We start from the raw sequence: 15,705 nt of genomic DNA on the forward strand, positions 1-15,705 counted from the left end.
TCACTTCAATTTGGGAGGAAGCTGAGAGCAGGAATTGGCCAGATTAGGTTTGTCTTTTTTTTGTAGGTAGGACATACCTGGGTAATGTTCCACACTGTCAAGTAGATGCCAGTATCATAGTTATACGGCAGCAACAAGATGAATTCTGAGAAAGCTGAATAAACATACCCTAGTTACTGCCACAAAGCTATCGTTATTATTAGTCATTAAAAATAAAAAAGTCATGAAGACAATGCATAGCACCTTTATGTCTTGGCATCGCGATTGGGGGCAGCTTTTTCACAAGTAAAAATAGTCGCTCTGCGCATTTCAGACTTTTTAGCTTTTTCAAATCTGCATCAGTTGTAAAGAACACTTTTCCTGATACCTGCTCCACCTACAAGAACAAGGGAGGTCAAAGGTCAGTATCCAGCAGTTTACCTCCGTGATGTCTTGTTAGTTTGAAGGCAATGATTGAAGATTTTGCAAGAAAAATACATTTGTACACATCAAACATTTGGGCAAATCAATACGATACAACAATCAGAGACACAAAAGCGTGTTTGAGCAGGATTTTAAATAAAAATGTTTCCAAAGATAGTGGGGACTCCTCAAAACTAAATGCGATTCATAAGTGCAACAAACTATGTTATGTTAGAATTTGCAGTTGTGTGTAAATGTAAATTTTTAACTACTATAGATCAATTTTTAAATCTGATTTTTTGCATCTGTTAGAGTAGGTTAAGCACAGAAGACACCACTAGTACCATGTGTTTCAAACTGACTTTGGAACACGTCAACATATTTTCCATTAATCAGTTTCTCTGGACTAGGTAACACACATCCCACTTACTTCACAGTGCCAAACGACTTGATATTGGTTACAAAACACTCATCATTTTTGAAGGAAATAGGTTTCACCAAGTAATGACATGGAAAATCAACAGTAGTTAACGGTAATGTTCCATACTGCAGTTTTTCCACATCATTTGTAAATGTGCAACCCACTCACAATTATGCACTGATGTATCGAGGGGCTCGGGCTTTCAGACTGCATAAACAAGTAGGCTCTCACTATTTGACCAAATTACATTACTAGCTTTAGACTTACTCAAATAAGCCATTTTTCCTCTGGTTTTGAAACTTTAGCCCCGATCTTACCTCGGAGGTGTAGAGGTAGCCCGGGACGGGTGGGGCGGAATTCTGTGAAGAACTGGCTTCCCTCAGGTCTTGCTTAACAACATGACCTGATTACCATTTTATTCTCAGTTTCCTGACCGCTGGGCAGGCCTTCGGCACCAGTCCGCAGCTGGGGAACGCAGAGGAGGGAGGGATCGGAAAGACCAGTGGGGGGGGGGGGGGGGGGCAGTGATTGGAGGCTGGAGGGAAGATCGGAGGCCAGGGTTGGGGGTTGATCGAAGGGTCAGGGGGGTAGGTGAAGCAGGTAAGCGAAAAGGCACTTATCTCCTGGATCCAGCAGTCCTTGCCTCCCTTTAACTGCCGGGTTTCCCGAGGCCCGGGAATTTTATATAGTAAAATACCAGTACTTTATATGCTAGCAGCTCGCCAGTGGATTGTTTTCGAGTACCCTGGAACTTGGAGAACAGTTTGACATTTACCATGCAACAGTGGCATCTCCATAATTTAAATAAAGCAATGCATCACAAGTGACTAGGTACAAATATTGCACCTTATAGATATAGAGGCCTCATGATTGTATTTGTAATACTGTATTCACACACTCAGAATGGTTAGAGCACGGAAGGCGGCCATTCGGCCCGTGCCGGCTCTCTGCAAGAGCACCTCAGCTCGTCCCACTCCCCCGCCCTTTCCCCGTAGCCCTGCAAATTTTTTTCCTTCAGGTACTTATCCAACTCCCTTTTGAAAGCCGTGACTGAGTCTGCCTCCACCACCCTTTCAGGCAGTGCATTCCAGAATCTAACCACTCGCTGTATAAAAAAAGTTTTTTCTTATGTCGCCTTTGGTTCTTTTGCCAATCACCTTAAATCTGTGTCCTCTGATTCTCGACCCTTCCGCCAATGGGAATAGTTCCTCTCTATCTACCTGTCCAGACCCCTCATGATTTTGAGCACCTCTATCAAATCTCCTCTCAATCTTCTCTGCTCCAAGGAGAACAACTGCAGCTTCTCCAGTCTATCCACGTAAAAGTCTCTCATCCCTGGAACCATTCTTGTAAATCTTTCCTGCATCCTATCGAAGGCCTTCACATCCTTCCTAAAGTGCGGTGCCTAGAATTGGACACAATACTCCAGCTGAGGCAAAGTGTTTTATACAGGTTCATCATAATTTCCACGCATTTGTACTCTATACATCTATTCACGATGCCCAGGATCCCGTAAGTTTTTTTTAACTGCTTTCTCAACCTGCCCTGCCAGCTTCAATGATTTGTGCACATATACCCTTAGGTCTCTCTGTTCATGCACCCCCTTTAGGATTGTACCTTTTCGTTTATATTTCCTCTCCTCATTCTTTCTACCAAAATGTATCACTTCGAATTTTTCTGCGTTAAATTTCATCTGCCACATGTCCTCTTGAAGTCTATCACTATCTTCCTCACTGTTCACTATACTTCCAAGATTTGTGTCATCTGCAAATTTTGAAATTGTACCCGGTACACCCACATCCAAGTCATTAATATATATCAAGCAAAGCAGTGGTCCTAAAACCGACCCCTGGGGAACACCACTGTATACCTTCCTCCAGTCAGAAAAACAACAGTTCACCACTACTCTCTGTTTCCTGTCACGTAGCCAATTTCATATCCATGCTGCCACTGTCCCTTTTAGTCCATGGGCTTCAACTTTGCTGGCAAGCCTATTATGTAGCACTTTGTCGAACGCCTTTTGGAAATCCATGTATACCATGTCAACCGCATTGCCCTCATCAACTCTCTCTGTTACCTCATCAAAAAACTCGAGCAAGTTGGTTAAACACGATTTGCCTTTAAGAAATCCATGCTGGCTTTCCTTAATTAATCCACACTTGTCCAAGTGACTGTTAATTTTGTCCCTGATTATTGTTTCTAAAAGCTATTACCGAGGTTAAACTGACTGGCCTGTAGTTGCTGGGTTTATCCTTACACCCTTTTTTGAACAAGGGTGTAACATTTGCAATTCTCCAGTCCTCTGGCACCACCCCGTTTCTAAGGAGGATTGGAAGATTATGGCCAGTACCTCCGCAATTTCTTCCTTCACTTCCTTCAGCATCCTAGGATGCATCCCATTTGGTCCTGGTGACTTGTATAGCCAGCCTTTCTAGTATCTCATCTTTATCAATCACTTTAGGAAACTTGCTAAAGATTCAAGTAATTTTATTCTTCTCGCCCACGGATCTCTTCTCAATTATTTACATCAGATACAACACTTTTTGCTGCCTTCTCCTCTCCCACCCCCACCCCACCCGTGCTTTTGGACGCAAGTACATTTGTTTATTTACTCTCAGTCTCTAATTTGTCACATTGCTTGTCTGACATCCAGTACTGAATGAGCAAAACTTTCCTCCAACTAAATATAGGAAAGGCTTAAGTCATCATCTTCGGTCCCCACCACAAACTCTTTTCCCTAGCCAAAGACTCCATTCCTCTCCCTGGCAGTTGTCTGAGGCCGAACCTGACCATTCACAAACTTGGTGTTGTATTTGACCCAGAGACACATTTCAGGCCATATATCCACATCACCAAAAACACCTACTTCGCTCTGTAACATTGCCCGAATCTGCCCCTGCTTTAGCTCATCAGCTGCTGAAACACTCATCCATGCCTTTGTTATCTCTAGACTTGACTGTTCCAACGCTCTCCTGGCCGGCCTCCTGCCTTCCAACCTCCGTAAACTGGAGCTCATCCAAAGCTCTGCTAGCCGTGCCCTAACTGGCACCAAGTCCCGTTCGTCCATCACCCCAGTGCTCGCTGACCTGCATTGGCTCCCAGCCCAGCAACATCCTCAATTTTAAAATTCTCATCCTCGTTTTCAAATCCGACAACATCCCGGCTGTCGTGCTGAAGACTTGTGCTCCAAAACTAACCGCACCTCTAGCCAAGCTGTGCCAGTACAGCTACAACACTGGCATCTACCCGACAATGTGGAAAACTGCCCAGATATGGCCTGTCCACAAAAAGGTCAAATCCAATCCGGCCAATTATCGTCCCATCAGTCTACTCTCAAATCATCAGCAAAGTGATGGAAGGGGTCATCGACAGTGCTATCAAACAGCACTTACTCACCAATAACCTGCTCACTGATGCCCAGTTTGGGTTCCGCCAGGACCACTCAGCTCCAGACCTCATTACAGCCTTGGTCCAAACATGGACAAAAGAGCTGAATTCTACAGGCAAAACATCCTGATAAGTGTAATGATTTTACTGTCAGTTACAGTTACATATTCTGCTAGGTCAGAAGTTAATATGGCAGTGGGACCCAATTTAAAAAGATTGGAAACATTGCAGCATTTGATTTGGTTGCTGTTCTGTGATGGGGCAGCTGTTAAGTTGCTCATTTGATCAATCACAACATTTGTATTTTTTGTTGCTACAGCCAGATTTAATGTACCGCCCTGCACACACGGTCAATGTGTGAAGCAGCATACACAGATCACGTTATACATCAGTTCGTTTATAAGCAGGCTTGAATATAACAGGTGTAAAGCGCCTTTAGTTATGCAGCACCACAGTATAGAAGGATGTGGGTCTAAATCCTGCTCCGGTTTGCAATCTTGGCCACATTACATGGGAGATGCGTTCCAGTCACGGACCTAGTCAGCCAGCCAAGAGCACCAGTGGCTCAGGAGCTCGACAGCCACTTCAACCATCGCAGGTATATAAGCTGCAAGGGAAGGAATTCAGGCTTGGTAAAAGGAAGCTCAGTGACACTTGCTGAAAGGTAACTAACCAGGAAAGAGTGCAGCTGCTCAATTTTCGGGCTGGTTTCTCACCCTTCTGGTGCCATTCAACTTCCCTCTTGTTTGAGGTTTTCTTCCCTCTCAGCTTGGACGCAGCTATTCCGCTACCTCCAATGTTACCAATTTGCACTTTAGGGTGGAATGATCAGACGGCAGCCAGACACCATTCATTAAACAACACATTATACATTGGCAAATGCAAGAGTTATTTGGGTTGTCCAATAATTAGTAAAGATCGCTAAATGCTCCCCCTTACTATTCACGGTCTATGTACAGTAATTTTCAAACATTAACCTCCACCAATTTTTTAAAATATTCTCAGTACAGGAAACTTTGTGATATCCGGCACCGACGTGTTGCCGATCTATCAAAACTGCCGGACATACAAAGTTAATGTGGAAGCATACGGAGGTTTTCATCTCCGTATCTGACAACAAACACTGTTGCTTAACAACAGCTTCTAAAGAGTCGGCTGCAGCTGCAAGCGTCTCTAGCTGAAGCTGTTGCTATAGCTACAGACCTTGCAGTGGCTGACTGGGAAAAAAAAAAGGACGAGATCTAATAAAACTTACAGAAAACGGCTCCTGATTTTTGCTGTTAGATCGAGTATCCCGGACATACAACCTCCGGATAAACCAAAGTTTCCTGTACATGGGTAATACTGGCAAGACGATGGTGGGCCATGACCTTAAACTGCTACAGCCCCTGTGGTGATGGGTGCGTAATTCCTTTTGACCAAAGAGCAGTGGAGGAACAGTAATATTTATCCAATTCAGTATGCTGTGTGATTTGGAGGCAAAGGAACAGGAGTAGGCCATTGAGCCCCTCGAGCCTGTTCTGCCATTCAATGAGATCATGGCTGATCTGTATCTTAACTCCATTTGCCCACCTTGGCTCCATATCCCTTAATACTCTTAGCTGGCAAAAATCTATCATCTCCGCTTTAAACACAGGACTATATGTATGCTAAACAGTGGAAGCAGCATGTCAGACAAAGCTACGCAATCCCACAACCAATGGATCAGATCAAAGCTCTGCAGACCTGCCACGTCCAGTCACTGGTGGTGGACAATTACACAAATAACGCGAGGCGGAGGCTCCATGAATATCCTCAATGACGTTGGAGCCCAGCAAGTGAGTGCAAAAGACATGGCTGAAGCGTTTGCAACCATCTTCAGCCAGAAGTGTCTAGTGGATGATCCATATCGGCCTCCTCCTGAGGTCCCCACCATCACAGAAGCCAGTCTTCAGCCAATTCGATTCACTCCACGTGATATAAAGAAACGGCTGAGCGCACTGGATACAGCAAAGGCTGTGGGCCCTGACAACATCCAGCCTGTTGTGCTAAAGACTTGTGCTCCGGAACTAGCCGCGCCACTAGCCAAGCTGTTCCTGTACAGCTACAGCACTGGCATCTACCTGACAAAGTGGAAATCTGCCCAGGTAGGTCCTGTCCACAAAAAGCAGAACAAATCCAATCCGACCAATTACCGCCCCAGCAGCCTAGTCTCAATCATCAGCAAAGTGATGGAAGAGATCGCCGACAGTGCTATTAAGCAGTACTTACACACCAATAACCTGCTCACTGATGCCCAGATTGGGTTCCACCTGAATCACTCGGCTCCAAACCTCATTACAACCTTGGTGAAAAAACAGACAAAAAGAGCTGAATTCCAGAGGCGAGGCGAGTGTGACTGCCCTTGACTGCAAGGCAGCATTTGACCGAGTGTGGCACAAAGGAGCCAAAGTAAAATTGAAGTCAATTGGGATCAGGGGGAAAACTCTTCACTGGCTGAAGTCATACCCAGCACAAAGGAAGATGGTTGTGGTTGTTGGAAGCCAATCTGCAGGAGTTCCTCAGGGCAGTGTCCTAGGCCCAGCCATCTTCAGCTGTTTCATCAATGACCTTCCCTCCATCATAAGGTCAGAAGTGGGGATGTTCGTTGATGACTGCATAGTGTTCAGTTCCAGTCCTAATTCCTCAGATAATGAAGCAGTTCGTGCCCACATGCAGCAAGAGCTGGACAACATCCAGACTTAGGCTGATAAGTGCCACACAAGTCCCAGGCAATGACCATCTCCAACAAGAGACTAACCACCTCCCCATGACATTTAATGGCATTACCATCGGTGAATCCCCCATCAACATCCTGGGGTCACCATTGACCAGTAACTTAACTGGATCAGCCACATAAATACTGTGGCAATAAGAACAGGTCCAACGCTGGGTATTCTGCGGTGAATGACTCACCTTCTGACTCCCCAAAGCCTTTCCACCACAGACAAGGCACAAGCGTGATGGAATACTCTCCACTTGCTTGGATGAGTGCAGCTCCAACAACACTCAAAAAGCTTGACACCATTCAGGACAAAGCAACCCGCTTGATTGGCACCCCATCCACCCACCACCTTAAACATTCACTCCCTCCACCACCGGTGTACTGCGGCTGCAGTATGTACCATCTACAAGATACACTGCAGCAACTCCTCAAAGCTTCTTCAATAGCACCTCCCAAACCCACACCCTCTACCACCTAGAAGGACAAGGACAGCAGATGCATGGGGACACTACCACCTCCTAGTTCACCTCCAAGTCGCAGACCATCCTGACTTGGAAACAGACAGTCGTTCCTTCATTGTCGCTGGGTCAAAATCCTGGCACTCCCTCCCTAACAGAACTATGGGAGTACCTTCACCGTGCGGACTGCAGCGGTTCAAGATGGCTCACCACCACCGCCGTCTCAAGGGCAATTAGGGATGGGCAAGAAATGCTGGCGTTGCCAGCTACACCCACATCCCGTGAAATAATTTTTTTTAATGATTTGAGTTAGCATCTACTGCTTTTTGTGGAAGCGTTCTCCACATTTTGACTACCCTTTGCGTGATGAAATGTTTCCTAACTTCTCTCCTGAATGGCCCGGCTCGGATTTATAAGGTTCTCTCCCCTTATCCTAGACTCCCCCACCAGCAGAAAAAGTTTCTCTATCTACCCTATCAATTCCTTTCAAAATCCTAAAAACCTCAATTAAAATCACGCCTTAACTTTCTATATTCCAGGAAATGCAAGCCTAGTTTATGTAATCACTCCTCATAGTTTAACCCTTGGAGCCCTGGTAACATTCTGGTGAATCTGCACTGCACTCCATCCAAGGCCAATACATCCTTCCTGAGGTGCGGTGCCCAGAACTGTACACAGTGCTCCAGATGATGCAGCAATATTGCTGCTCTTGTTTGCCGTGGTAGAGGTCACAGGGCCGGAACCACTTATTCCAAGATTCCCAAATGACCACGTCAACAACCCAAAAGGAAAACAATGCTATAATTTCCATAAATTATTATTGATTAGCACATTGCATAATAGATCAACAAATATAGAAAACGCAGATATCTGACAGATAGACAGCATTCTGTGCACTTTGGGGAGTCCTGTGGTCATGAAAGGCACTATATAAAATGCAAGTTCCTTCTTAGGATGCTTTTGCAGATCCCTTGAAAATGTGCGGTTTAAAAAAAAAGAAATTGCATTTATATAGCACTTTTCATGACCCAACGGACATCCCAAAGCACTTTGCAGCCAATGCAGTATTTTTTGAAGTGTAGTCACTGTTGTAATGTAGGAAACGTGGCAGACAATTCACACAGGGAGTTCCCACAAACAACAATCTGATAATGACCAGAGAATTTTTTTTTAGTGATGCTGATTGAGGGATAAATATTGGCCAGGACACCAGGGATAACTCCGCTGCTCTTCTTCGAAATAGTGCCATGGGATCTTTTACGTCCACCAGAGAGGCCAGTCGGGCCCTCAGTTTAACGTCTCATCCGAAAGATGGCACCTCCGACAGTGCAGCACTCCCTCAGCACTGCACTGGAGTGTCAGCCTAGATTTTTTTTGCTCAAGTCCCTGGAGTGGGACTTGAACCCACAACCTTCTGACTCAGGAGGTGAGGGATCTACCCACTGAGCCACGGCTGACTCAGTTGAAACTCTCCGCCTTCCGAAAAAAAAGTAATTCTAAACTGGTCTGTAAATGGCTTAAATATTATGACACTGATATTACTAGTCTGTGAAATGTTTAAATGACCAGATCCATAGGGTAGTCTCAAACTGAAGGTTGCAAAACTTTTTAAACACAAACAACTCCGACTACATCTGGAGTACTTGCTTCAAGAATGATTTTGTTTTACACATGGACATGACTGGCTTCTGTTTACGGGTTAAGTAGAATATCACACGTTCGATTTTATTCAAACATCCACACAATTAATACACATATAAATGCGCACCATTAGCATAAAATATATGCGCGATCCACAAACACATATCAATCTAACAAACACACACAGATTAATCTAAAACAAAAATAGGAGCAGGAGTAGGCCATTCGGCCCTTCGAGCCTGCTCCGCCATTCAATATGATCATGGCTAATCCTCCATCTCAATACCATATTCCCGCTCTCTCCCCATACCCCTTGATGCCTTTTGTGTCTAGAAATCTATCTGCCTCCACAGCCTTCTGTGGTAGAGAATTCCACAGGTTCACCACCCTCTGGGTCAAGAAATTTCTCCTCATCTCAGTCCTAAATGTCCTACCTTGTATCCTGAGACTGTGACCCCTCGTTCTAGACCCCCCAGCCAGGGGAAACATCCTCCTTGCATCCAGTCTGTCTAGCCCGGTCAGAATTTTACACGTTTCAATGAGATCCCCTCAGTCTTCTAAACGCTAGTGAATACAGGCCTAGTCAACCCAATCTCTCCTCATACAACAGTCCTGCCATCCCAGGAATCAGTCTGGTGAACCTTCGCTGCACTCCCTCTATGGCAAGTATATCCTTTCTTAAGCAAGGAGACCAAAGCTGCACACAGTATTCCAGGTGTGGTCTCACTAAGGCCCTGTATAACTGTAGCAAGACATCCTTGCTCCTGTACTCAAATCCTCTTGCAATGAATGCCAACATACCATTTGCCTCCCTAACTGCTTGCTGCACCTGCATATTTGCTTTCAGTGATGGGTGTCCTTGTACCCAAAGGTCCCTTTGTACAACATTTCCCAATATAATCACCATTTAAATAATACCCTGCCTTTCTGTTTTTTCCTACCGAAGTGGATAACTTCACATTTATCAATGCTATACTGCATCTGCCATGTATTTGCCCACTCAACTTGTCTAAATCGCCATGAAGCCTCTTTGCATCCTCCTCACAACTCTCACTCCCACCTAATTTTGCGTTGTCAGCAAACTTGGAAATATTACATTTGGTTCCCTCATCCAAATCATTGCTATATATTGTGAATAGCTGGGGCCCAAGCACTGATCCCTGCAGTACCCCAGCACTGATCCCTGCGGTACCCCACTCGTCACCGCCTGCCACCCTGAAAAAGACCCATTTATTCCTACTCTCTGTTTCACGTCTGTTAACCAATTTTCAATCCATGCCTGTATCAAACACACGCAGACCAATATAACAAACTTCATCAAAAAATTCAATTAGATTAGTCTGCCTTTTACAAAGGTTAACTCCGTTTCTCTCTTCACAGATATTGCCTGATCTGCTGAGTGTCTCCGGCATTTTCTGTTTTTACAAATCCGTGTTGGCACTCCTTAATTAGCTTAAACCTCTCCAAGTGCTTGTTAATTTTTTCCTTGATTATGGCTTCTAAAACTTTACCCACCAGGAAAAGAGGGATCAGGCAGAAGCAGCTGAATGGATGATCTCAATCTTAGTGACAAATAAGTTAGCTCCTCGTACTTGTTGGAGGTGGAAGGAGAGAGGGGTTATAAAGAGTAGGTTTGTAGTGCAGAAAAGAGGCCGGGGATTCTTCTCTGCTTCTTAGGCAGTCCCTCGGAACCGAGGATGACTTGCTTTCACACTAAAAATGAGTTCTTAGGTGACTGCGGACTCCAATGCAGGACCTACAGTCTCTGTCACAGGTGGGGCAGACGGTGGTTGAAGGGGTGCATGGGTTAACGTGCACTCCTTCCGCTGTTTGCGCTTGGCTTCCGCTTGCTCCCGGCGAAGAGACTCGAGGTGTTCAGTGTCTCCCCGGATGCGTCTCCTCCACTTTGAGCGGTCTTGGGCCAGGGATTCCCAGGTGTCGGTGGGGATGTTACACTTTTGCAAGGAGGCTTTTTTCAAGGAGGCTTTGAGGGTGTCCTTGAAGCGTTTCCTCTGCCCACCTGGGGCTCTCTTGCCGTGTCGGAGCTCCGAGTAGAGCGCTTGTTTTGGGAGTCTCGTATCGGGCATGCGGACGATGTGACCCGCCCATCGGAGCTGATCGAGCGTGGCCAGAGCTTCGATACTTGGGATGTTGGCCTGAGCAAGAACACGGATGTTGTGCGCCTATCCTGCCAGTGGATTTGCAGGATCTTGCGGAGGCAGCATTGGTGGTACCTCTCCAGTGCTTTGAGGTGCCTGCTGTACATGGTCCATGTCTCTGAAGCACACAGGAGGGCGGGTATCACTACTGCTCTGTAGACCATGAGCTTGGTGCTGGGTTTGAGGTCCTGGTCTTCAAAACGCTCTCTTCCTCAGGCGACCGAAGGCTGCACTGGCACACTGAAGGGAATGTTGGACTTAGTCATCGACGTCTGCCCTTGTTGACAGTAGGCTCCCGAGGTATGGAAATTGGTCCACGTTGTCCAAGGCCTCGTCGTGGATTTTATAATTGGGGGGGGGGGCAGTACTGTGCGATGGGGGCAGGTTGGTAGAGGAGCTTTGTGTTACGGATGTTTAGTGTAAGGCCTATGCTCTCGTATGCGTCGGTGAAGGTGTTGATGGTTTGGAGTTCGGCCTCAGTGTGCGCAGACGCATGCGTCGTCTGCATACTGTAATTCGATGACAGAGGATGGGTCGACTTTGGATTTGGACCGGGGGCGACGGAGGTTGAAGTTTCCCGTTTGTTCTGTAGATTAGCGCCACTCCAGCGGGGAGCTTACTGAGGGTGAGATGGAGCATTGCAGCCAGGAAGATCGAGAAGAGCATTGGTGCGATGAAATAGCCTTGCTTGACCCTGGTCCGTACGTGAATTGGGTCTGTGGTGGATCCGTTGGTCAGGATCACGGCTTACATGTCGTCGTGAAGCTGGCGGAGGATGGTGCCAAACTTGTGAGGGCAGCCGAATTTGAGGACGATACTCCATAATCCCTCATGGTTGACGGTGTCGAAGGCCTTTGTGAGGTCAAAGGCGGCTATGTACAGCAGTTGGTGCTGTTTACTGCATTTCTCTTGTAGTTGACGTGCGGTGAAGATCATGTCCATTGTGCCCCTTAGTGGGCGGAATCCGCATTGCGACTCTGGGAGGAGCTCTTCAGCCACTGGGAGAAGTAGATTGAGGAGGATTCTTGCGATGACTTCCCCTCTGGCAGACAGCAGGGAGACACCTCTGTAATTATCGCAATCGGACTGGTCACCTTTCTTGAAGATGGTCACGATTATGGCATCTCGGAGATTCCCTGGCATGCTCTCCTCCTTCCAAATAAGAGAAATGAGTTCATGTATTCGCGCCAATAGTGCTTCTCCGCCATGTTTTAGCGCCTCGGCGGGGATTCCATCTGCTCCGGAGGCCTTGTTGTTCTTCAGTTGTCAGATGGTCTTTTCAACCTCATGCTGGGCTGGGGTTGTGGCGGGTAGTATGCTGCAAGATGAAGTTGAGGACACTCGCGTCGAAGACAGAGTCTCAGTTTAAGGAGATCTTCAAAGTGCTCCTTCCAGCGGGCACCGACTGCCTCTCTGTCCTTGACGAGTACCTGTCCGTTCTTGTCCCGCCGTGGGGTAGGGCCTTTGGTGCTTGGGCCGTAGGTGGTCTTGACTGCGCTAAAGAATCCACGCACGTCGTGGTTGTCGGCTAGCTGCTGGATCCCTTCTGCTTTCTCCACCCACCATCTGTTCTTTAGGTTGCGAGTTTTTTGTTGGACCACAGCTTTCAGGCGTCTGTAGAGCTGCTTTCTTAGTCTCGAGTTCTGTTGCTGTTTCCAGATCAGGAATGCCTTGTGCTTGCGGCTGATTAGCTCCTGGATCTCCTGGTCATTCTCGTCGAACCAGTCTTGGTGTGTAAAGGAATAAGCCATATACCTATTCAGAAAAATACACCATTCTATGAAAGAATTCTAGCCTTATTAAAACATGACAAACTAGGTCTGGAAATCTGGAAGCCACAACAATCTAAAACTGTTACAGCATTCTGGTAATAGAGATAAGATAAGTTGTTGACACTGAATCAATAATCTTTATTGAAACAGGAGGTTGGAGGCTCCCGACGGTCTGAATCTCTGGGGCAAACAATGGTACATCCTGGTTGTGTTTTAAAGTACACTTTGTAAACAGGCACATAAAAGCAGAAACATATGCCTTCGTAAAAATGACATCAAGTAAAAGAAACACCTGCCGTCACACCGTTTTTGTGTTAAGCTTAAGACACCTACACAGGAGACATAATTCTGTGTTACAACCAGCTGAGGTGGCTAAGAATTGCATAGATGACCCTGGTTGAGGTGTTCTAATTTACACTTCGTAAAGAGACACAAACAGAAGGCCTTGGTAGAGATGACATCAAGTGAAATGCATCTGCTGGTACACCGTTTATGATAAGCTTCACAAACACCTAGGGTAGAAACATAATTCTGCATTGCTACCAGCTGAACTGACTGTAAGAATAGCAGAAAAATTACGAGATAATTAGCTTACATTAGCAGAAAACTTCAAAGGAAATACCACTGAAAAAGGATATATTGAACTTTCAAATGGGATGATAGTCTCGCTGTAAAGGGGCAAAGCGATTCTCAGGCGTCAGAGGCGGCTCTGTAAGTCTACAACTTTTTGTACCTCGGGGATCAAAGGTATTTGATTTTGGTGGATATCCTGGAATAAGACTAAGAACTGTTAAACTGTAGCGAAGTTATGATCTGATAATAAGAATTGTAAGCTTACTCTTTTTGGAACTGTTAATGTTGCGATTGAAACACCTACTGTAATTACATGTCGATTCTTTAATAAATCTATATATTTTTAGAATCGTCTCACATAATACTTCTGTATCAAACCCGCAAACTCAATCTCTACGCTCTTTGGTGAGGAGTTGCAGAATTCGGAGGGAGTTTGCCGGACCCTCATAATATCCGGAACGTTACAGTCTAGCTAAACTTATAAAGTGCTACCTGGAGGACGGTAACATCTTCAGGTTTTCCTTTCGGGAGAGATGGTCTGGACCTTTAGACCCAATTAAGCGTCTTTAGGATTCGGCTACATCAAACTTTAGTTGAAAGTGAACGTCTGAGGAATACGCCTGATCCGGGGTAGCCCTAAAGGGGCTAGGACTAGTAATTAACCCTTCAGGTGTTTCCTGGTCGAGTGACCGAACGTCTCTTCACAGGTGCTGATTATGGAGGCCTTGAGTGTAGATCAGGCGCTGTGGACACTATCACTGGGAGTTGTCAGGTTGGTTGAGAGGCACAGGCTGAATAGGGCTTTCTTAGCAGGGTCTTTGAGTGCTCCAGCGTTGATTTTCCAGTGGCATTGCTTCTGTTGCCGCCGCTGTTTTGGGGCTACGTTGATGGAGATGACAGAGCAGATTAGGCGGTGGTCTGTCCAGCAGTCGTCAGCTTCTGTCATGGCACGGGTGATGCGGACGTCCTTGCAATCCCTAGCTCGGACGATGACGTAGTCCAGCAGATGCCAATGCTTGGAGCGAGGGTGTTGCCATGAAGCCTTGTACTTTCTCTTGTACTTGATTTGTGTGTGTCAAACACACAATCACTCCAAACACACGCAGACCAATATAACAAACACACACTGATCAATATAACAAACACACGCTGATCAATCTACAAATACTTTCCGGCCACTTTCACACAGAAAAGGCCCCAAACTTTATGCATCCGCCTTGAGCGGGTTACAGGCCGCGGAAAACCTCCACCGCGCGAGTCGGAGCTACACTCACGTCGTCGGCTGCCAGCTTGAGGCGCACCTCTTCCCGCAGGAAGCGCTCCAGCCCTCGGCTGGCGGTGCAGAAATACCGGCTCCTGGAGCCGCCGCCATCTCCCGACATGCCCGCCGTCAACACCGAAGCAGCAGGACACACCAGCCGCAGCTCAACTCACTCACTCCCAGCCCAAAACCGCGGTTGTCAGGGAAACCAACCGGAACTTCCCTCTCAACGAGAACTGATGATCCATGGCGCGCGATTTAAATGTAAACCGCCACCCGCAGCTGAGAACAACAATTATTATTATGATGATGATTAAAATAACTCCTCATCGCAAAGGGGGGAATACGATGTAAGCCGATAAGAAATGGTTTCTTTCCTCACCACAAAGGGCTGTCAGCTCTGAAAGTGCCGGAGCTGCAGTTTCTCCCGGGCAGCCCGTCAACACTGAGGCCAACTGGACTGGAGCAAAAGAGGCTCATCCAGTTTCAGAATTTAGCTCTGCACTGAGTGAGCATTCAGGGGGAGGAAGCTCTGTACTGAGTGAGCATTCAGGGGGAGGGAGTTCTGTACTGAGTGAGCATTCAGGGGGAGGGAGTTCTGTACTGAGTGAGCATTCAGGGGAGGGAGCACTGTACTGAGTGAGCATTCAGGGGGAGGGAGCTCTGTACTGAGTGAGCACTCGGGGAGGGAGCTCTGTACTGAGTGAGCATTCAGGGGGCGGGAGCTCTGTACTGAGTGAGCATTCAGGGGGAGGGAGCTATGTACTGAGTGAGCATTCAGGGGAGGGAGCACTGCACTGAGTGAGCATTCAGGGGGAGGGAGCTCTGCACTGAGTGAGCATTCAGGGGAGGGAGCTCTGCACTGAGTGAGCATTCAGGGGGAGGGAG

General features: G+C 46.6%; 1 protein-coding gene across 2 annotated transcripts in view; it reads right to left on the minus strand.

The window, feature by feature from the left end:
- Window positions 1-15,415, minus strand: part of thumpd2 (THUMP domain containing 2) — a 53,405-nt gene extending 37,990 nt beyond the window's left edge. The window contains exons 1-2 of one of the 2 annotated variants that reach the window (XM_085997846.1): window positions 15,200-15,415; window positions 244-376 (exon numbers count right to left, since the gene is read on the minus strand). In XM_085997846.1, coding sequence (XP_085853972.1) covers window positions 244-259 — 16 coding nt within the window. In that variant the 5' untranslated portion in view covers window positions 260-376; window positions 15,200-15,415. Of the gene's footprint in view, window positions 1-243; window positions 377-14,830; window positions 15,024-15,199 lie in introns of those variants that run through there. The other variant, XM_085997845.1, reaches the window with a different exon arrangement.
- Window positions 15,416-15,705: the final 290 nt, after the last annotated feature.

Source organism: Somniosus microcephalus, chromosome 9 (genome assembly GCF_052327205.1).
Source record: "Somniosus microcephalus isolate GS21.2 chromosome 9, FLI_Smic_1.0, whole genome shotgun sequence".
Lineage (NCBI taxonomy): Eukaryota > Metazoa > Chordata > Chondrichthyes > Squaliformes > Somniosidae > Somniosus > Somniosus microcephalus.